This window comes from Notothenia rossii, assembly GCF_949606895.1.
Source record: "Notothenia rossii genome assembly, chromosome: 8".
NCBI classification, from domain to species: Eukaryota; Metazoa; Chordata; class Actinopteri; order Perciformes; family Nototheniidae; genus Notothenia; species Notothenia rossii.
In genome coordinates, this window is record NC_136906.1 from 70791740 (window position 1) to 70812513 (window position 20774).

Below are 20774 nucleotides of genomic sequence, written 5' to 3' on the forward strand. Positions count from 1 at the left end.
GTGTGTGTGTGTGTGTGTGTGTGTGTGTGTGTGTGTGTGTGTATGTGTGTGTGTGTGTGTGTGTGTGTGTGTGTGTGTGTGTGTGTGTGTGTGTGTGGAGAATCCTTAACAAGCCTCACCTGTGCTTTGTCGTTAAGTGGAATATAAAGCAGCTGCTGATGTCTCAGTTAATCATCCAGTCCCCTTCCTTTTAGACTTGTGTTTTTGTTGGAAGGTGTGCTGGATATTTGCCAAACTCTGATACTGACTGTATTGTAGTTTTGGGTTTTGCTGCTTACAAACTGCACCATGCTGAGGCTTGGGCACATGTAAGTTAAATTTATTGTAAATTTCTTTCTATGTGTATACTTAATTGTCTCTAAATGATGTGTTTTATGTGTTCAAGCTTGTTATGGATGGCAGCAGCTATCATCTTGGGTCAAGCCAGGCCTAATGTGAAGCTAAATTCACAGTCAAGTAAGCTTCAATTCTCATGAAGTCATTTTATACAGCATATTAAGTCGGTTTACATTCTCCTCACAAGCCTTTTCTTTTAACAGGCAGTGGGTTAAGGTCTGACTGTGCCGCAAATGTAATGAGACTGTCGTTGGACAAGGCTTTAGCAGTGGGAAACCAGCTTGAGGTGGAGGCTATCAGTAAGTACTTACACTGCTAATAATGAGCTGATTGGTTCATCACTGAAGAAAGGGCTCCCTGACAAAGCTTATTCTCTCCCCTCAGATGGCACCAAGCACATTTTGTTGACACCTAGCATGGCTGCTCAGTGTGGATACAGCATGGAGTCTGACCCGTGGGGTAATACCAGAATCTACACCTCCCTGATGGGCTGCTTTGTGGACAACAAGGTTTGTTTTGAGCTAAAGTGTTTTAACAGCATTCAATGTCATTTTCTACCAAATTTAGTTGGGGCCACATGTGCTAATTCTGTCCCGAGTGACTGAATTAATGGCTCAACAAGCACATGGTTACTCCCATTTTTGTGTTTCCCTGAATTAAATTTTTAACCCCTTACCCTTAAAAGACACAAAGTACATTTCCCTTTTTTGTTTGGTACATCCCTAAAATGTTAACACTGCTCCACTCAAAACTGTATTCATCTGCTAGGTACTTTCTTGACTCATTTGTTACATACACAAATATCCATTTAGACTTCAAATGTGTCCCTGAAGGCAAGGATATTACATTTTCAATGACAAAAAAGCTGGAACCAAAGAATATTAGGGATTTTCTCTTAATTTGTTGTATATTTATAGGATGATGCTACATTTAACGTTGGCTTGAGACTCCAGATGTACGGCGAGAATCCATCAGACGTGGTCAGTCATGACGTGTATCAGACTTGCAGCTACACTCGCTGGGCCTCCAGGGAAATCTTTTGTGACAGGAACTACATGGAAGTAGGTCATCTTTACATTGATGATTCCACTGTCTTGTATGTATGGAAACTAATGCTAAAACCACCATTTTCTGTTTTAGGTTTCGCACCGCATGGCTAACCTTGATGCTGAAGCTAAGGGTCAGACTCGGGATGGTGAAGACGACAAGCTCAACGCCAATCCTGAAGTATGTTGAATTAAACTGTTCAGATACTACAGTTTAATTCCTCCCTACACCAATGAGGATTTAATTATTATTTGTTCTTTCCTGTAGGCCTCTGGTGCATCACAAGGCATCTGGAAGATGACGTTTTACACCCCAGAACCAGTGGCCATGGTGCTGCAAGAGGCTGAACAAGCCGGCTACGCTGCCAAAACTACCTCTAGTCGTCTGGTTATGCGAAGCCCGTACAATACAGCAGAGACTTATTCAGAGGATGTAAGCAACACACTCCTATACAGTGTTTCTTTCCTTTCCCTCCTTGTCAATTATATTAAACCTCTCCTCTCTTTAGGTGGCTGGAGTCCCCATGGAAGTTTTCAGGGTGAGCGCCTACTACATGGCACCACAGGGTCTGAATGTAGTGAACTTGGCAGCTGCTTGTCCCAAAGGTGAGTCCTGAGCAACATATTGCCTTCACAGTAAGCTTAATAGTTGCACAGTTAACCTCAACGGCTCCATTTTGTAATTAACAGGTGGCGTCCTCTTCACCGAGGATATGATCTCTTGGCACGTACCTCGCCGTGTGACTCCTCTGTTGGACGGCAGAATTACAGTCTCAGAAATGCACATGGGCATCAACGGGCAGAGGCTTGATAGATCTCAGATGGTCGCACGGGGGTACACACTGAGCACCACAGACTTCCACATCGTCGTCGAGATCCCAGTGGGCTCGCCTGATGGTTACTACAAGGTTGGGGGAAATCTCTAGATTAGAAATGCAAGAGTCACTAGTGCATTTGCATGTTTTATTGAAATGTCATGAATTATTGCAGAGCCATGCCCCAGATGACCAGTACCACATCACCTACTTCGTGGAGCCCATGCTAGAGGTACTGTGGAGGGCAGATGACACCCAAGATGATACCAGATACAAGGTTCTGTTCCCCATCATGACTCCTTTGATGCCTCAACCTCCCCAAGTCCAGGATGGTAAGTCACATTTTGTAGTGAGTATGAAAAAATGTTGGCGACCAAAAAAAGAGGTTAGACTTTTACCTAGCTTTGGATCAACAAGTCTGACAAAAACGCGAGGCCTGTTTCAGTGGTCATTTATCTCAAAATGGTGTGTTTGTATAGGAATTCAAGAAATCCAAGTACAGTATAATCCACTTTTGCTTACAAAGAGTGCCTTTTTTTTTATTGTTTTTTTTTTTTTAAGTAGCACTCAAGCCAACTACTCAATTGTTCTCTATCAATGTTGAGGCTGGTTTAGAATTTGTAAACCTGCCACGTTCTGTTCCTCAGACACTGTCCCACAGACTCGGGTGTTCAGCGTTCTCTTGGGAACCTTTCTCCATGACGTTGAGCTGAGGAACATCACCTTCTCCTCTGGGGTCCTCACTGTTGAGGAGAGCAATGCCAAAGGCTTCACAGTCCAGGAACACAGCTTGGCTAATGGCTCCAAGATTTTCTCTCTTCAAGTGCCCTTTGATGCCGATGTTGTCTTAAAACATGTATGTGACATTATAGATTAAAAATATCACTTTGTACCAGCATATATTCAGTGTTGCTGAGCTTTTATTTCATTTGTTGCAGAATCCTGAGCGCATGGTTACATCTTACTTCCTCCCTCTGATCTTTGGGTTGATCATCCTGCCTGAAGAAACTCCGTTTGCTCTCCCGGTCGACCTGCAGGCCTCTCTGCAGGATGTTGGTGAGATCATAATGAATTTGCTTTTGACAATATCTTTATGCAAATTGTGTTTTCTAAAATGAAATGAAACATATTGGAGTAAAAGCTACACAATCAAATGGATAATGCATGCTTTGCTGCTTTAGTGCTACCCATCATGGCTGGCACCTGTGACCAGAACCAGTTTCACATCAGCGTGAAGTTCGGGAGTCACGGCTCTAATTTCAAGGCTATCGTTGGACCTCGAGAGCTGACGGCTGAGATGGCTGAAGACTACAATTTCTATGAGAACGGCACACACCTCAGCCTCATTCTGCCATACACTGCCAAGGACGCTGTTTTTGAGGTATGTCAAAACTAAAACATCCCACCATAGATCTTCTGCATTGGCCAACTTTACTTTCTTTTCCACAGCTGCTCACTGCAGAATCAGTCAAATCCAGAATTGACCTGCTTCTGTTGGATCGTACAAACGACTGGGTGCTTGCTGATCTCTATCTGGCTTGCTACTTCCCCTTAAAAGCAACTGGTAAGATGTGACATCTAAGTATATTTGCTGCTTTAATTGATGGATTTTTGTTGCTTTACACATTGCCTGCTTCTTCCTCCAGAGTGCCACCCCAATGGCACAATGACCGCTGTGGCTGTGAAGGTTGAATCTACTCGTAATCTGGAGCCAAGTCAGCTGACGCTAAAGGACCAGTCCTGCACACCACAGTTCAGCGACGATCGCTTTGCATATTTCTCCTTCAGTGTGGATACCTGTGGAACCACCAGAACGGTGAGTGTGAAATCACATTTAAATATCAAAGGGGAATTTTGTCAAATGTTAATGTGTTTTTGTTAAATAGTTCTTTGACAACTACATGATGTATGAAAATGAGATCCGCCTGTCTTACAACAACGCCAAAGGAGCAGCCAACACATCACCAGTTGATCCTGATTACAGGTAAAATATTTGATTCTGTATAATTGGAGATGAACACCTTCAATGTATGTGTTTATATATTTTATTTTTCCTCTAATAGGCAAACCATTTCCTGCTTCTATGTGGTCAATAAGACTCAGGCTGTTGCCTTCAGCGCTAAACCAAGAACCTTTGAGCCCGCTGCAGAGATCGGCGCCGGGCAGCTGATGGTGCAGATGAGGCTAGCCCAAGGCATGGTGGAATTTTACAACATCTTGTTCATGCATACAAAACACTGTAAATGTCCAGGCCTCCTTTCTCTAACGGGACTCTTCTCCTGCAGATCCATCCTACGAGCTCTTCTACCAAGCAGAGGATTATCCAGTGGTGAAATATCTGCGGCAGCCTCTGTATTTTGAGGTGGAGCTGATGCATTCTACCGACCCGCACTTGGAACTCATTGCTGAGAACTGTTGGGCAACCCTTTATGAAGATAGGACATCTCTGCCAAGCTGGGACATCATTGTGGACAGGTAATGTTGTGCAAAACTAACTACTACATGTTCTCGACTGAGACCTTTGGTCAGAAGTGAGTTGTGTAAACACTGTCGAATTCCTTCACTAGCTGTGAGAATCGCGATGACAGCCATGCCACAGTTTTCCATCCCGTTGTGAGTGACTCCAGAGTTTTAGTCGCGTCCCACATCAAGCGCTTCTCTGTAAAGATGTTCACGTTCACTAAAGATGACGAGGTTCTGAAAGAGCAGGTAAGACTTGTAAATCCAAATCAGGAGTCTTTTGGCCACTGCTGAATGTAGCCCTGTGTAATAAATCATCCTGTCTGTCCACAGATCTATGTCCACTGTGATGCAGTGATTTGTGACACGAGCAGCCAGGCAGATGGTTCCTGCAGAGGCCAGTGTGTGCATCCTCCAGGTCAGAGCTACTCAAGACCTGCAGGTGTAAAAAGGGGTAAGTGATCGAGTCTGATCAAATGTAGTCGATCTGGATGTGCATCTGGTAATCTTTACTTGTTTTGCAGAGCGAAGAAGCACCGACTCAACACGCCGAAAGCAGATCTCCTCTGGGGCAATTATTCTGTCCAACCTCTGAATATTTTCTGAAGTGTTTACATTTTGTCGTTTGCACCTTATGTATATTTGTTCATTGTTTGGCTCCAGGACCAGGGGAACACAGTTTTATCTATGAATGTACTGCCTTTTATATTGATGAATGACGATAACGACTCGCGTATTTTGAAAAATAAACGAATACAAAAAATAAAAGCCACATTTATTCATAGTCTCTTTTATCAATGTGTTGCATCTTCTGTGGTCAATTGTAAAAGCAGGTTTTGTGTCAACCAGTACCCTCATAACTCCAACAAAATTCAGAGAATCATCAACATATGTAGAAAATACATCTTGTATAATAAACAAAATGATAAGTTGTGTTAGGCGCTAAATGAAATACATTCTGAAGTTATTATTTCCCCATTGATAAGCCCCGCCTACTGGAGACGCACTAAAATGTGATGTTTGACTGTCCTCACTTCCGCCTTTAGGAAACACAACAAACCTTAAAGACCCATTGAAGTGCATGTTTTTGCATCAAAATGAAATGGCAGTTTCATTCCTTACATATCATTGTGCCTATTCTTGGCTAAAATAATTTTTAATAATTCATAATTAATGAATTAATGAATTATTAATTTTGCCGTCTGAGCCTAACGGAAGTTGCAGACGATAGTGGCTGTGACGTCACAAGATGTACCCAGTTGCGATTGTAAACATGGCGGAGACTTTGGAAAGTGATACTAGTGTGAGAGAAATGATTGATTTGGACAGCTTTTCGGACAGGATAGATGAGGAAAGTGATCAATTTGGTGCACTTTGAGGGCAACATTAAGAGATTTATGGATACAGCTCTCAACACTCATATGAAACATATATTTCAACAATCAAAAAACATTGGAAGGATTTCTTAACCTATTTTATACAACTAATATTACATAGATGGAAATATTTGTTTACATAGATGACCAAACCCACTGAGATAACTTAGGCTACAGTTTACCTCCCTGAGCTGACGTTATATCTCTCAGTCCCACAGGAGAGCACTCTCCCTCTCCTTATTGTTCAAACAGCTAATCTCCGTTAGCTCCGAGCTAGCACCAGATGCTAACGACAACCCTGTAACTCTCTCAGTCTCTCTCTCTTTCTCTCTCTCTCGAATCGACAAGTGGCCTTTATTTATCATGATCAATCAAATAATCTACGAAACAATGACACCAGCCAGGCTCACCTTCATCTTTTGGGAACAGAAACATCGCCACTTCGGCAGACTTGACATTACTACAGCCAGCGGCAATGCATCGTTTCCCCTGTGTTTTTCATCCCTCTTTCTTCACTGTCGCCTCTATTGTCAGGTTTTCTCGATTGGCAATCACTTCCAGTCGACTCCGACACACTTTCCAGGAAAATACTAGCTCAAAAACGTTGAGAAATTCGACTTTGAAAAAGAGAAAAAATGAACGGTGGTGAATGTAAACAGTGCGGCGGCGTCCATCTCGTGAAGTCACGCAGTAGATCGCAAGCCACGCCCACAAAGGCGAAGGTCGACTGCAGATTTCCCCGGCAAATTCAAAACTCGTCAAATTCATTGCTATTCCAACATCTTTTGATATGGGTTCCAATGGACAATTTTGGTCATTACTATACGTATTAGCATAACAGATCATGCACAGGTGCACACTTCACAGGGTCTTTATTAACATTCACAGCCAATGGAGCAAGACAACCCTCAAATACTTGGAAATGCTCACTCTAAGTTTTAAAAACCAGAACTTCAAATGTGCAGAATAACTGTATACAAAGTGTATCTCTTCCTGCTTACAGTCCAGGTACTGTTTGTTCAATTTTTGGCGATGTATAGCAAGTCTGCAGTCTGTAGGCTACTAGTGTTACAGCTTATTCTGCTATCCGTCAAATTCTGTGACCCTGGTTAAAGCTAACATCCATCGTGTTTCTCTCACTTTGTCATTTCATTACATGTATTGTTTGAGACTTTCTTTAACACTGTCATATTTTCCATAGGGAATGTGAAGCCTGTGGTGATGACTGTTTATCATAATTCACTCATGGAACTACAGGTTGGGGGTATTGGTCCGCACGTACACATGTTGACTGTACCTACTGTGTTCTCTTCTTCCCTTCTCTTCCCGGACTTCAAGCCGGCAACATGTGCTTTTCTGCTGCTCAAAGCCAGCTTTGCACCTTCGATGCACCGCCTCCGACTCCCTTCTCTCTGCACTACACTGGTGACCCTGACATAAGTCTCGCGGAAGTTTCAAAGACTGGACCGAAAATGGCTAGAAACGCCGTTTTTATCAAACTGCCGGGGATTTTTGGAAACGTCCGTGGCTGCCTCGTGCACACAGACTGAGGCTCGGTGCGTCCTCTGCGGAATGGCCGGGGACGTCGCTCGACATTCCCACATCGTTCCGGCGCTTGGAGACAGCAAGCCTTCCGACCACATGGAGACGATACGCGACCTGCTAGGTACGAAAGAACCCGACTTCTTGTTCACGGGACTTTTTCTTCCAGACATGCGGCTGCATGTCCAGACAGTGCTTGCTAACACGGCTAGTGTTGAGCCCCGCGCTTTATCCGAAGGAGCTGACCGGTTCTTCCTGGCCGCCCTGCGTTTTACCCCTGAGGTGCTGGCCCCGACACGCAGCGGCACCTTCCCTGGTAGATGCACGCCGCCTAGCAGAGACTCCGGGGCTGACAACATCGAATAACGGCTACCGACTTGCGGCTAACGGCCGTCTAACAACGACGGCTGACAATAACGGCTAACAGCTAATGGCTAACAACGACAGCTAACGGCTAACAACGACGACTAACGGCTAGAAGCTAACGATGACTGAGAGCTAACGGCTAGCGGATAACGGCTGACATTGTCCATCTGTTAACTCTTTTTGGTGGTGCCAGAGAGGAGGTTCGCCCAAGTCGTGTGGATCCTCTCGCAATTTCGCCCACTTGTTTTTTGATCGTGGACAGGACAACCTTTTTGAGCTTTTCCTTGGTGCCTGAGATGAGGTTCGATCATGTCTGGTCGGCCTCGTGTGGACCCTCTCGCTTTTTCACCACCTCGAAGGCGGTTTCGGACATCGCTCACATTTTCATCGGCCCATGGGTGGCGTGCTTCGGGACCCTGTCTGGTCTCTTCCTTCGCCTCGGCAACAGCTTCGGACCTCGCCCACGCCTTCATCGAACTACAGGTTGGGGGTATTGGTCCGCACGTACACACATGTTGACTGTACCTCCTGTGTACCTACTGTGTTCCCTCCTTTCTCTTCTTCCATTCTCTTCCCAGACTTCAAGCCGGCAACATGTGCTTTTCTACTGCCCTTTCTGGTGGATTTTAGTCCCTCTTTTTTTTATATGAATATAAAACAAATCTTTCAACAAATGGCTTCCATATAATGTGAGCTATTGACCCCAAATCAATGCAGCATTGTACAACATAACTAGACGAGATGGATACACACCTCTTTGTAGAATTCAATTGCCTTTTATATGAATATTGTCATTGTTGGGGAATAATTGACCAACCTTGAGCAGCCGTTATCTCCCATAAGGAGGGGCTGCCCTATCATTTAATCGTTTATTTGGCAGGGACAATGCACAGTAATGAACACTTAAAACATTCAAATGTGTCAAGCGTAACAGTGCCAGATTTAGATTTGAGCTAATTTCCATCCGCAGTCCCTCACTTAAAACATTTAAGAAAATTATATTTTACAAACAAAGCTAAAACAAAATACATGATATGCAAAAAGTTCAAAAGAGCAAGAGCAGCATACACAAGTATTTACCACATGGCAGTACAATATAGCAGCTACGACATATGTGTTTTTTGTGGATGAATTCCCCTTCGGGAATGTAAAAATTTATAAAAAAAACACAGACTTTTAAAAGACTTAAAATCGTCAAAACTCAAGAAATTGTGTATTTCAAGGATGGTACAGTGGTGGTATGAATTTGGCTTTCTGTCAAACACCTTGATAGCTCTCTTGTACAGCTGTTCTATTGGTTTCAGGTTTGTGGCACAAGCAAACGACCAGTTTGTAAAACAGTATTCAATGTGGGATGGAATCATACAGTGGAGGTATGACTTTGCAGCATTGACAGTTAAGAAAAGTCTGATTTGTTTCAAATTGAATTTAACGGTATTGGATAATTTCTCGATATGTTTCTTAAAAGTCAAGTTTGAGTCCAGTATGACTCCAAGATACTTAAAGTGGGGGACTAGTTCCAATTCTGCTCCGTTTAAAAACACATTGGATCCTTCGATTTTGACTGGTCGTTTACTGAACATCATGCATACTGTATTTTTTGCATTTAACTGTAAGCAAATGTTGTTCAGCCAGTGTTGAACCTTGTCCAATGCATTTGAGAGAAAGGATGTAATCTTTTCAGTATTTTCCCCCTGTACAAAGATGACCGCATCATCGGCATCAGTGACGTGCGGTGACTCATGGTTGGTGAGGCACTGACTCTTTCAGAGTCAGATTTACAAATGTTATATTTTGACCTTAACATAGCCGTGGGAACATGTTTCAAATGGGGGGTGCTGTGGGGATGACACCAGGGCTGGTTCTGACCAATGTGCTGCCCTATAGGCAAGATTTTAGCTGGCAATGAAAAACCTCTACAAAAGACCAATACACTGCAAAAAGAGAAATATATTGACATGTTGGACAGCTTATATAACAAGGCTTCAAATGTATTATATATTATAACATGTTTTAATTGGGGGGGTGGACCTCACATCCTCTCGGGGGGTCCGGGGGTAATCCCCCGGAAAGATTTTTTTTAACATTTTAATGTAAAATGCTTCAATTTGGTGCACTTTGAGCGCCCAATTAGAGACTGATCTAGGGGGTACAACTCTAAACACCCATATGAAAAAGATCGGTTTGCATTTTATTTATCAAATAAGTATGTGAACATAACCAATAACCTACCATAGCCAATAACAAATACATGTAACTTATTTTATTTGTGTTGTTCATTCATATCTTATTTTACCAGTTACCATTTATTTATTTATGTATATTTTAAAATCTCTCCAGTTTTAAATGATATTTTTGGTTTACTGTCCTATAGTATACATTGAAATGATTTCAAACCTGTTTTTATTTATCCTAATAATTATAAAGGTGTGCCTTGGAAATATTTGTTTACATAAATTGTGATCAAAACGTTTGAGACCCACTGAGATAACTTCGACTAAAGTGAATGGAAAATGTAACCGGGTTGAAAAAGGGTGTTATCTTTACTTAATTATGAATGTTGTTACATCAAGGCTGAAAATTCGTTTTTTTTGTATTATATCTTGTGGAAGTGCAGATCCCCTGTCCTCCACCAGGGGGTGCTGCAGCACCCTCAGCACCCCTACTTCTCACGGCCCTGGACCTTAATGAAAATATTCGGTTATTTTCAAAAGCTTTTTTAGTCTGATGCTTCGATTCCTTTTAAACAGACCGTTCAACAAAAGGATACCCAAAATCCAAATATTGGATTGTTCTTTCTTAGTAATATCCCATTTTCATTACAATTGTGGTCTTACCTTGACTTGAAGATTAAGTCCATGCTCTCCTTCTGGACAACAATCTCTATTAGTTTTTTGTAAAAGTCCTCCTTATCTTTCCTGTAGTTTCAAAAGTCTAGTTTGTTGTTTGTGTCTATCCGTCTCTGCGTAGAATAACAGTAGCAACAAGAACCTGTGGGCTCACGTGCGCCCCCTTCAGTGCGGCAGAGGTTATGGCTGCCTCTCCTGCTGCTTTTTTCATTGCCGTTATATGATGAGACCAGCGAGACTAAATATCATATATACGTTAAATAAGTTATTTAGAGACTATGGATGGCGAGGATAAATGTAATAAAGGGATCTACAAACATTACATTGGTGACCTACAGTGAGATGGTAACAGGCATGCGCTTAGTGCCCGCTTTCCAGCCAGTTTCTGTGGTGTGACACATTCTGAGGTGAGGCAGAGCTCATCTGTGCCTCACCTCACCCCACAGTAACTGGCTTGAGCGCGGGCACTTATTTTGTGCCCGCGCTAAATTAGTAACCGTGCTCCAGCAAGTTACTGTGGGCTTACGAGAGGCAGAGCTCGTCCCTGCCTCACTTCTCATCGCTACCTGTAGTTGTAGCGGAGCTCGGCAAATTGGCTGATTTTGACTTTAAAAAGCGATTGGAATCATACACAAATCACACTTACATCATAGATCAGTGGAGACATTTTATTATTATTACTATTTAGTTTGTCTTTAGTTGTTTTTCCGTTACATTGGAGTATGACAGGTGAGGCTCTGCCTCCCCTGCCTCCCCTGACTGCACTTCGCTGATCGGCATACATTTGTACATTCAAATCAGGACATACATTAGGCAAGTCATTAATGTACAGAGAAAACAGTAATGGTCCAAGAATGGAACCTTGTGGAACCCCAACAGGGTTGACAAGGTAGGGGGATTTGGTACCGATGACCAAAACACACTGTTTTCTGTTCGATAAGTAAGACTCAACCCACTGTATTGAATCTGCCAAAAAATTGAAATACGTAAGCTCAGATCGTGGCCCGTGACATGTCTTGTGAATTCTCTGGCCGAAGCTCCAAATAAACTGTCAGTGTTTGCCATCAAAGCTCAAGCTCTCCTCGTGTCTCTCTGAGTCCCGACTCCAATTGCTTCAGAAGTAGTCATGACAACTATGGAGTTTCTTTATTGGCTGCAATGTTCATTGGCTCCTATATCATATTTTGTCCAGTGTAGGATTAATATCTGGTTTGCTTTGGCTAGGACAATGCTTCACATGATGCCAGAAAGGAAACAAAATTAAATAGAATAGGTCGACTAAAATCCTATAAAAAAGAGGTGTATTAATACAATGCTGCATTGATTTGGAGTCACATGGTCACATTGTGGTACAGTAGATACTAGGGATGTAACGATACCAAAAACTCACGGTACGATAATATCGCGATAATAAGTCCACGGTACGGTATTTATCGCGATATTGAATAATAAAGAAAAAGAAATTCATTTTCTTTTTCAATAAAAACATTTTTACTCGGAAAATGTTTCTTTATTACATAATACATCTGATTTGTACAGCATTTTAGTAGGATAGCAGTATTTTAAAGTGTCAAAAACAAAGTGACAGTAACAGATAGGAACAAGAAAAGCAGTGTTTTTGGACCTACTAGTACTACCAAACAAAGTAGGCATTTTCTTTGTGCCACTGCATCTCACAAATAAACAAGGACATTTAATAATCAGACCCTTCAATAAAATAAATCAAGTTTCACTTTAGTTTTTCAAGTAACTCAACTCAAACTCACTAGTCACTCACTCAGCATCATCAGACAGGTTTTTAGGAATATGAGAATGTCCACGGTTTCCAGGTATTTAGAAGCTGGGATGTTTGGGCATTTACAATATCCCCTGCTCTGGAAAAAACTCTCTCGCTTGGTACTGATGTTGCTGGGACAGCAGTGGTCGCGTTAACGGAATATTTTATTTAACAATGACGGAAAAATCTGAAAGCCGTCTGTCATTTTGACAGATTAGAACAAACTTGGAACAGCGCCAACGTTTCCCCGCAGCGAGGCTCTGGTGTTATGCCGTGTTATGCATGCCCTCCAAAAGGAAATGATATAGTTTCCAAACCGTACTTTGCCGTACAGATCAATACATGTCTGGGAGGTTTTGCTTTACGCTGTGCGCGCTCCCGCGAGGTGCATACACACACGGCATAACACCGCCCCCCCCCCCCCCGTTGACAGTTCACGAGCGTGCTCTTTCGTGAACTGTTCAGACCCGACGGGTAATAAGGGATTATGACGGATATTTTACAATCCTGTCTGTCAAAATGACGGACAGCGAAAAAGTCTAACGCCACCTCAGTGGGACGGAGAGATATGCTTTGGCCATGGGTGACAGCAGTGGGTCAAACTGTGCATTGTCTCTCCACCAAGAAGGTGAGGCTTATTGACAGGGCGAGATATAAATATATTGTTGGTACTTGTCAATGTCTCTAGGTGTGTAAATGTAGCCCTGTAAATACGATGTCCTTTTGTGTTATGTGTTGTTTTATGTTCATGTTGTAACCTACTTGCTGCCATGTTGGACAGGTCTCTCTTGAAAAAGAGATCGACGATCTCAATGGGACCACCTGGTTAAATAAAGGTTTAAAAAAAAAAAAGATTACATTTATTTATTTTTTAAATCGCGGTAGATTTTGTCAGTCTCACGACGGTATTGGGACGTTTATTTACCACGATACCGCGATGTTCGGTATATCGTTACATCCCTAGTAGATACATAGATTGGTCAAATGATCAATCAAAAAAGCACAGCACTGGCTCAGTGAACTATAGAAACTAAGCTTTCTTTAAATAGCCTTTCCACAAGCTTCCTGTTGGTTGTTTTAGCAGAATACCTTGTGGCAGTGACTCTTTCTTGAGAAGTCAACCAGCTCTCTTTTAATATAGATTTATAACATCTGTCATTAACTGTGTTGTGGTGTGGTCCCAGCATTAGATGGGTTAATGTGTGTTTGAGTCAGTTGGTGTGTTCTTCTTTTAACACCAGATGAAGCTGTGTACTCACTTGTTCTCATGATGCCCAGAACTTAAAACTGCTGACTCTTAATGAGCTAGTTTGGCAGTACATTACATATCATGACATTTATCTATGAACATTTTTAATGTCTTACAGGTTTTGTCGATGACGCCAAGAGTGACTTCCAACAAGTATTGAAGATGAATCCAGATTTTGAAGATGCTAAAGTGAGCCTGAAACAGACACTTCTGGACCAGCAGCACAAGATAGACAGGGGATACTGACAACTCCATAAACTATAGAATTTACCTTTTTATAAATCCTGAAATCTGTTGGCTTGAAGAAAAAATCGGTCAAGTTTTGTCAAATTATTTCCAATAATATACAGCTATCGTATCGAAAATTAGAATCGTATTTGATCTGAACATGAACCCTTTGATTAAAGATATCAGAATGAAGATGAACCTTAAAGTAAACACAAACCACATAAAAAATAACATACACAAGGAACAGAAACAATGAAAATAAAACTATTGCTGCAAAAACATTCAGTTAGAACCTATGAAACCAAGTAGAAATCCCACAGGGATGGGTGCAACATTTTGATATGGTTTTTGTTAAGCAGAGCATTGATTATTCCTTCTCCTGCACTGACTCAACACTCTTCCAGTTGGAACATATTGTTATGGCCTGAACATATATCATTGCATAATTGGACAGAGCACACTAATCGACCCGGGTGAAACGATAAGCTCGGGTTTTACTGTCTGTAATAAATGTTAGTGCATCATCTTGCAAGGAGGTTTGAGAATATGCACAAACAATAATCAAATGTTAGATTAGTCATAATAAAGAGGCTCAAAGGCAAAAATCAACAAATGCACATGTGGTTTTAAGGAAAAGTTTCATTTGTTATTAACTGCGGATTATTTTTGTTGCTTCTTGAAATATAAAAATGTAATATATGTATAATATCAAATACAAATCTACTTTTGCTGAACAATAAATACTTTTTTTACACGACTGAAGAATGTGTGTTTTTCCTTTCCATACATATGTTTTTACAATATGTTCTTAATAAACTAGGCATACATCAGCTCACCCTGTGTGTGTGTGTGCGTGTGTGTGCGTGTGTGTGTGTGTGTGTGTGTGTGTGTGTGTGTGTGTGTGTGTGTGTGTGGAGAATCCTTAACAAGCCTCACCTGTGCTTTGTCGTTAAGTGGAATATAAAGCAGCTGCTGATGTCTCAGTTAATCATCCAGTCCCCTTCCTTTTAGACTTGTGTTTTTGTTGGAAGGTGTGCTGGACATTTGCCAAGCTCTGATACTGACTGTATTCTTGTAGTTTTGGGTTTTGCTGCTTACAAACTGCACCATGCTGAGGCTTGGGCACATGTAAGTTAAATTTATTGTAAATGTCTTTCTATGTGTATACTTAATTGTCTCTAAATGATGTGTTTTATGTGTTCAAGCTTGTTATGGATGGCAGCAGCTATCATCTTGGGTCAAGCCAGGCCTAATGTGAAGCTAAATTCACAATCAAGTAAGCTTCAATTCTCATTAAGTCATTTTATACAGCATATTAACTCGGTTCAAATTCTCCTCACAAACCTTTTCTTTTAACAGGCAGTGGGTTAAGGTCTGACTGTGCCGCAAATGTAATGAGACTGTCGTTGGACAAGGCTTTAGCAGTGGGAAACCAGCTTGAGGTGGAGGCTATCAGTAAGTACTTACACTGCTAATAATGAGCTGATTGGTTCATCACTGAGGAAAGGGCTCCCTGACAAAGCTTATTCTCTCCCCTCAGATGGCACCAAGCACATTTTGTTGACACCTAGCATGGCTGCTCAGTGTGGATACAGCATGGAGTCTGACCCGTGGGGTAATACCAGAATCTACACCTCCCTGATGGGCTGCTTTGTGGACAACAAGGTTTGTTTTGAGCTAAAGTGGTTTAACAGCATTCAATGTCATTTTTTACCAAGTTTAGTTGGGGCCACATGTGCTAATTCTGTCTCGAGTGACTGAATTAATGGCTCAACAAGCACATGGTTACTCCCATTTTTGTGTTTCCCTGAATTTAATTTTTAACCCCTTACCCTTAAAAGACACAAAGTACATTTCCCTTTTTTGTTTGGTACATCCCTAAAATGTTAACACTGCTCCACTTAAAACTGTATTCATCTGCTAGGTACTTTCTTGACTCATTTGTTACATACCCATTTAGACTTCAAATGTGTCCCTGAAGGCAAGGATATTACATTTTCAATGACAAAAAAGCTGGAACCAAAGAATATTAGGGATTTTCTCTTAATTTGTTGTATATTTATAGGATGATGCTACATTTAACGTTGGCTTGAGACTCCAGATGTACGGCGAGAATCCATCAGACGTGGTCAGTCATGACGTGTATCAGACTTGCAGCTACACTCGCTGGGCCTCCAGGGAAATCTTTTGTGACAGGAACTACATGGAAGTAGGTCATCTTTACATTGATGATTCCACCGTCTTGTGTGCATGGAAACTAATGCTAAAACCACCATTTTCTGTTTTAGGTTTCGCACCACATGGCTAACCTTGATGCTGAAGCTAAGGGTCAGACTCGGGATGGTAAAGATGACAAGCTCAACGCCAATCCTGAAGTATGTTGAATTACACTGTTCAGATACTACAGTTTAATTCCTCCCTACACCAATGAGGATTTAATTATTATTTGTTCTTTCCTGTAGGCCTCTGGTGCATCACAAGGTATCTGGAAGATGACGTTTTACACCCCAGAACCAGTGGCCATGGTGCTGCAAGAGGCTGAACAAGCCGGCTACGCTGCCAAAACTACCTCTAGTCGTCTGGTTATGCGAAGCCCGTACAATACAGCACAGACTTATTCAGAGGATGTAAGCAACACACTCCTATACAGTGTTTCTTTCCTTTCCCTCGTCAATTATATTAAACCTCTCCTCTCTTTAGGTGGCTGGAGTCCCCATGGAAGTTTTCAGGGTGAGCGCCTACTACATGGCACCAGAGGGTCTGAATGTAGTGAACTTGGCAGCTGCTTGTCCCAAAGGTGAGTCCTGAGCAACATATTGCCTTCACAGTAAGCTTAATAGTTGCACAGTTAACCTCAACGGCTCCATTTTGTCATTAACAGGTGGCGTCCTCTTCACCGAGGATATGATCTCTTGGCACGTACCTCGCCGTGTGACTCCTCTGTTGGACGGCAGAATTACAATCTCAGAAATGCACATGGGCATCAACGGGCAGAGGCTTGATAGATCTCAGATGGTCGCACGGGGGTACACACTGAGCACCACAGACTTCCACATCGTCGTCGAGATCCCAGTGGGCTCGCCTGATGGTTACTACAAGGTTGGGGGAAATCTCTAGATTAGAAATGCAAGAGTCACTAGTGCATTTGCATGTTTTATTGAAATGTCATGAATTATTGCAGAGCCATGCCCCAGATGACCAGTACCACATCACCTACTTCGTGGAGCCCATGCTTGAGGTACTGTGGAGGGAAGATGACACCCAAGATGATACCAGATACAAGGTTCTGTTCCCCATCATGACTCCTTTGATGCCTCAACCTCCCCAAGTCCAGGATGGTAAGTCACATTTTGTAGTGAGTATGAAAAAAATGTTGGCGACCAAAAAGAGGTTAGACTTTTACCTAGCTTTGGATCAACAAGTCTGACAAAAACGCGAGGCCTGTTTCAGTGGTCATTTATCTCAAAATGGTGTGGTTTCTATAGGAATTCAAGAAAGCCAAGTACAGTATAATCCACTTTTGCTTACAAAGAGTGCCTTTTTTTTAATAGTTTTTTTTTTTTAAAGTAGCACTCAAGCCAACTACTCAATTGTTCTCTATCAATGTTGAGGCTGGTTTAGAATTTGTAAACCTGCCACGTTCTGTTCCTCAGACACTGTCCCAGAGACTCGGGTGTTCAGCGTTCTCTTGGGAACCTTCCTCCATGACGTTGAGCTGAGGAACATCACCTTCTCCACCGGGGTCCTCACTGTTGAGGAGAGCAATGCCAAAGGCTTCACAGTCCAGGAACACAGCTTGGCTAATGGCTCCAAGATTTTCTCTCTTCAAGTGCCCTTTGATGCCGATGTGGTCTTTAAACATGTATGTGACATTATAGATTAAAAATATCACTTTGTACCAGCATATATTCAGTGTTGCTGAGCTTTTATTTCATTTGTTGCAGAATCCTGAGCGCATGGTTACATCCTACTTCCTCTCTCTGATCTTTGGGTTGATCATCCTGCCTGAAGAAACTCCGTTTGCTCTCCCGGTCGACCTGCAGGCCTCTCTGCAGGATGTTGGTGAGATCATATTGAATTTGCTTTTGACAATATCTTTATGCAAATTGTGTTTTCTAAAATGAAATGAAACATATTGGAGTAAAAGCTACACAATCAAATGGATAATGCAAGTTTTGCTGCTTTAGTGCTACCCATCATGGCTGGCACCTGTGACCAGAACCAGTTTCACATCAGCGTGGAGTTCGGGAGTCACGGCTCTAATTTCAAGGCTATCGTTGGACCTCGAGAGCTGACGGCTGAGATGGCTGAAGACTACAATTTCTATGACAACGGCACACACCTCAGCCTCATTCTGCCATACACTGCCAAGGACGCTGTTTTCGAGGTATGTCAAAACTAAAACATCCCACCATAGATCGTCTGCATTGGCCAACTTTACTTTCTTTTCCACAGCTGCTCACTGCAGAATCAGTCAAATCCAGAATTGACCTGCTTCTGTTGGATCGTGCAAACGACTGGGTGCTTGCTGATCTCTATCTGGCTTGCTACTTCCCCTTAAAAGCAACTGGTAAGATGTGACATCTAAGTATATTTGCTGCTTTAATTGATGGATTTTTGTTGCTTTACACATTGCCTGCTTCTTCCTCCAGAGTGCCACCCCAATGGCACAATGACCGCTGTGGCTGTGAAGGTTGAATCTACTCGTAATCTGGAGCCAAGTCAGCTGACGCTAAAGGACCAGTCCTGCACACCACAGTTCAGCGACGATCGCTTTGCATATTTCTCCTTCAGTGTGGATACCTGTGGAACCACCAGAATGGTGAGTGTGAATCACATTTATATATCAAAAGGGCTTTTTGTCAAATGTTAATGTATTTTTGTTAAATAGTTCTTTGACAACTACATGATGTATGAAAATGAGATCCGCCTGTCTTACAACAACGCCAAAGGAGCAGCCAACACATCACCAGTTGATCCTGATTACAGGTAAAATATTTGATTCTGTATAATTGGAGATGAACACCTTCAATGTATGCGTTTTATATATTTTATTTTTCCCCTAATAGGCAAACCATTTCCTGCTTCTATGTGGTCAATAAGACTCAGGCTGTTGCCTTCAGCGCTAAACCAAGAACCTTTGAGCCCGCTGCAGAAATCGGCGCCGGGCAGCTGATGGTGCAGATGAGGCTAGCCCAAGGCATGGTGGAATTTTACAACATCTTGTTCATGCATACAAAACACTGTAAATGTCCAGGCCTCCTTTCTCTAACGGGACTCTTCTCCTGCAGATCCATCCTACGAGCTCTTCTACCAAGCAGAGGATTATCCAGTGGTGAAATATCTGCGGCAGCCTCTGTATTTTGAGGTGGAGCTGATGCATTCTACCGACCCGCAATTGGAACTCATTGCTGAGAACTGTTGGGCAACCCTTTATGAAGATAGGACATCTCTGCCAAGCTGGGACATCATTGTGGACAGGTAATGTTGTGCAAAACTAACTACTACATGTTCTCGACTGAGACCTTTGGTCAGAAGTGAGTTGTGTAAACACTGTCTAAATGATTCACTAAAAAGCATTCTAATTTCATTTAATGGCAGCTTTATTTTAACTTTCGAATTCCTTCACTAGCTGTGAGAATCGCGATGACAGCCATGCCACAGTTTTCCATCCCGTTGTGAGTGACTCCAGAGTTTTAGTCCCGTCCCACATCAAGCGCTTCTCTGTAAAGATGTTCACGTTCACTAAAGATGACGAGGTTCTCAAAGACCAGGTAAGACTTGTAAATCCAAATCAGGAGTCTTTTGGCCACTGCTGCATGTAGCCCTGTGTAATAAATCATCCTGTCTGTCCACAGATCTATGTCCACTGTGATGCAGTGATTTGTGACACGAGCAGCCAGGCAGATGGTTCCTGTAGAGGCCAGTGTGTGCATCCTCCAGGTCAGAGCTACTCAAGACCTGCAGGTGTAAAAAGGGGTAAGTGATCGAGTCTGATCAAATGTAGTCGATCTGGATGTGCAGCTGGTAATCTTTACTTGTTTTGCAGAGCGAAGAAGCACCGACTCAACACGCCGAAAGCAGATCTCCTCTGGGGCAATTATTCTGTCTAACCTCTGAATATTTTCTGAAGTGTTTACATTGTGTCGTTTGCACCTTATGTATATTTGATCATTGTTTGGCTCCAGGACCAGGGGAACACAATTTTATCTATGAATGAACTGCCTTTTATATTGATGGATGACGATAACGACTCGCGCATTTTGAAAAATAAACGAATACAAAAAATAAAAGCCACATTTATTCATAGTCTCTTTTATCAATGTGTTGCATCTTCTGTGGTCAACTGTAAAAGCAGGTTGTGTCAACCAGTACCCTCATAACTCCAACAAAATGCAGAGAATCATCAACATATGTAGAAAATACATCTTGTATAATAAACAAAATAATAAGTTGTGTTAGGCGCTAAATGAAATACATTCTGAAGTTATTATTTCCCCATTGATAAGCCCCGCATACTGGAGACGCACTAAAATGTGATGTTTGACTGTCCTCACTTCCGCCTTTAGGAAACACAACAAACCTTAAAGACCCAGTGAAGTGCATGTTTTTGCACCAAAATGAAATGGCAGTTTTATTCCTTACATATCATTGTGCCTGTTCACGGCTAAAATATTTTTTCATAATTAATGAATTATTAATTTTGCCGTCTGAGCCTAACGGAAGTTGC

The 20774-nt window shown here is 42.1% G+C and overlaps 2 protein-coding genes across 2 annotated transcripts; both read left to right on the forward strand.

Moving 5' to 3' along the window:
- Window positions 1-183: 183 nt before the first annotated feature.
- Window positions 184-5437, forward strand: LOC307016264 (uncharacterized protein). The gene is made up of 21 exons (XM_079645303.1): window positions 184-308; window positions 386-456; window positions 540-635; window positions 721-845; window positions 1254-1397; window positions 1477-1563; window positions 1651-1815; window positions 1892-1988; window positions 2073-2290; window positions 2373-2529; window positions 2845-3053; window positions 3136-3253; window positions 3379-3578; window positions 3647-3761; window positions 3814-4013; window positions 4084-4181; window positions 4261-4391; window positions 4483-4672; window positions 4765-4906; window positions 4991-5111; window positions 5182-5437. The coding sequence occupies exons 1-21, from the start codon at window positions 289-291 to the stop codon at window positions 5250-5252; spliced, it is 2775 nt and encodes a 924-aa protein (XP_079501429.1). The 5' UTR covers window positions 184-288; the 3' UTR covers window positions 5253-5437.
- A 9584-nt stretch (window positions 5438-15021) lies between these two features.
- Window positions 15022-20353, forward strand: LOC307016265 (uncharacterized protein). Its single transcript, XM_079645304.1, has 21 exons — window positions 15022-15172; window positions 15250-15320; window positions 15404-15499; window positions 15585-15709; window positions 16110-16253; window positions 16333-16419; window positions 16507-16671; window positions 16745-16841; window positions 16926-17143; window positions 17226-17382; window positions 17698-17906; window positions 17989-18106; window positions 18232-18431; window positions 18500-18622; window positions 18675-18866; window positions 18936-19033; window positions 19114-19244; window positions 19336-19525; window positions 19677-19818; window positions 19903-20023; window positions 20094-20353. The coding sequence occupies exons 1-21, from the start codon at window positions 15153-15155 to the stop codon at window positions 20162-20164; spliced, it is 2775 nt and encodes a 924-aa protein (XP_079501430.1). The 5' UTR covers window positions 15022-15152; the 3' UTR covers window positions 20165-20353.
- The last annotated feature ends 421 nt before the right edge of the window (window positions 20354-20774 follow it).

Excerpts from the sequence above, each read along its gene's own strand:
- LOC307016264 (XM_079645303.1), top strand. The coding sequence starts at position 289 with ATGCTGAGGCTTGGGCACAT. Across the intron at positions 4,182-4,260 it reads CCAGTTGATCCTGATTACAG|GCAAACCATTTCCTGCTTCT; the intron begins GTAAAATATTTG and ends TTCCTCTAATAG. Across the intron at positions 4,392-4,482 it reads GCAGATGAGGCTAGCCCAAG|ATCCATCCTACGAGCTCTTC; the intron begins GCATGGTGGAAT and ends CTTCTCCTGCAG.
- LOC307016265 (XM_079645304.1), top strand. The coding sequence starts at position 15,153 with ATGCTGAGGCTTGGGCACAT. Across the intron at positions 15,500-15,584 it reads GCTTGAGGTGGAGGCTATCA|ATGGCACCAAGCACATTTTG; the intron begins GTAAGTACTTAC and ends CTCTCCCCTCAG. Across the intron at positions 16,254-16,332 it reads GTGACAGGAACTACATGGAA|GTTTCGCACCACATGGCTAA; the intron begins GTAGGTCATCTT and ends TTTCTGTTTTAG.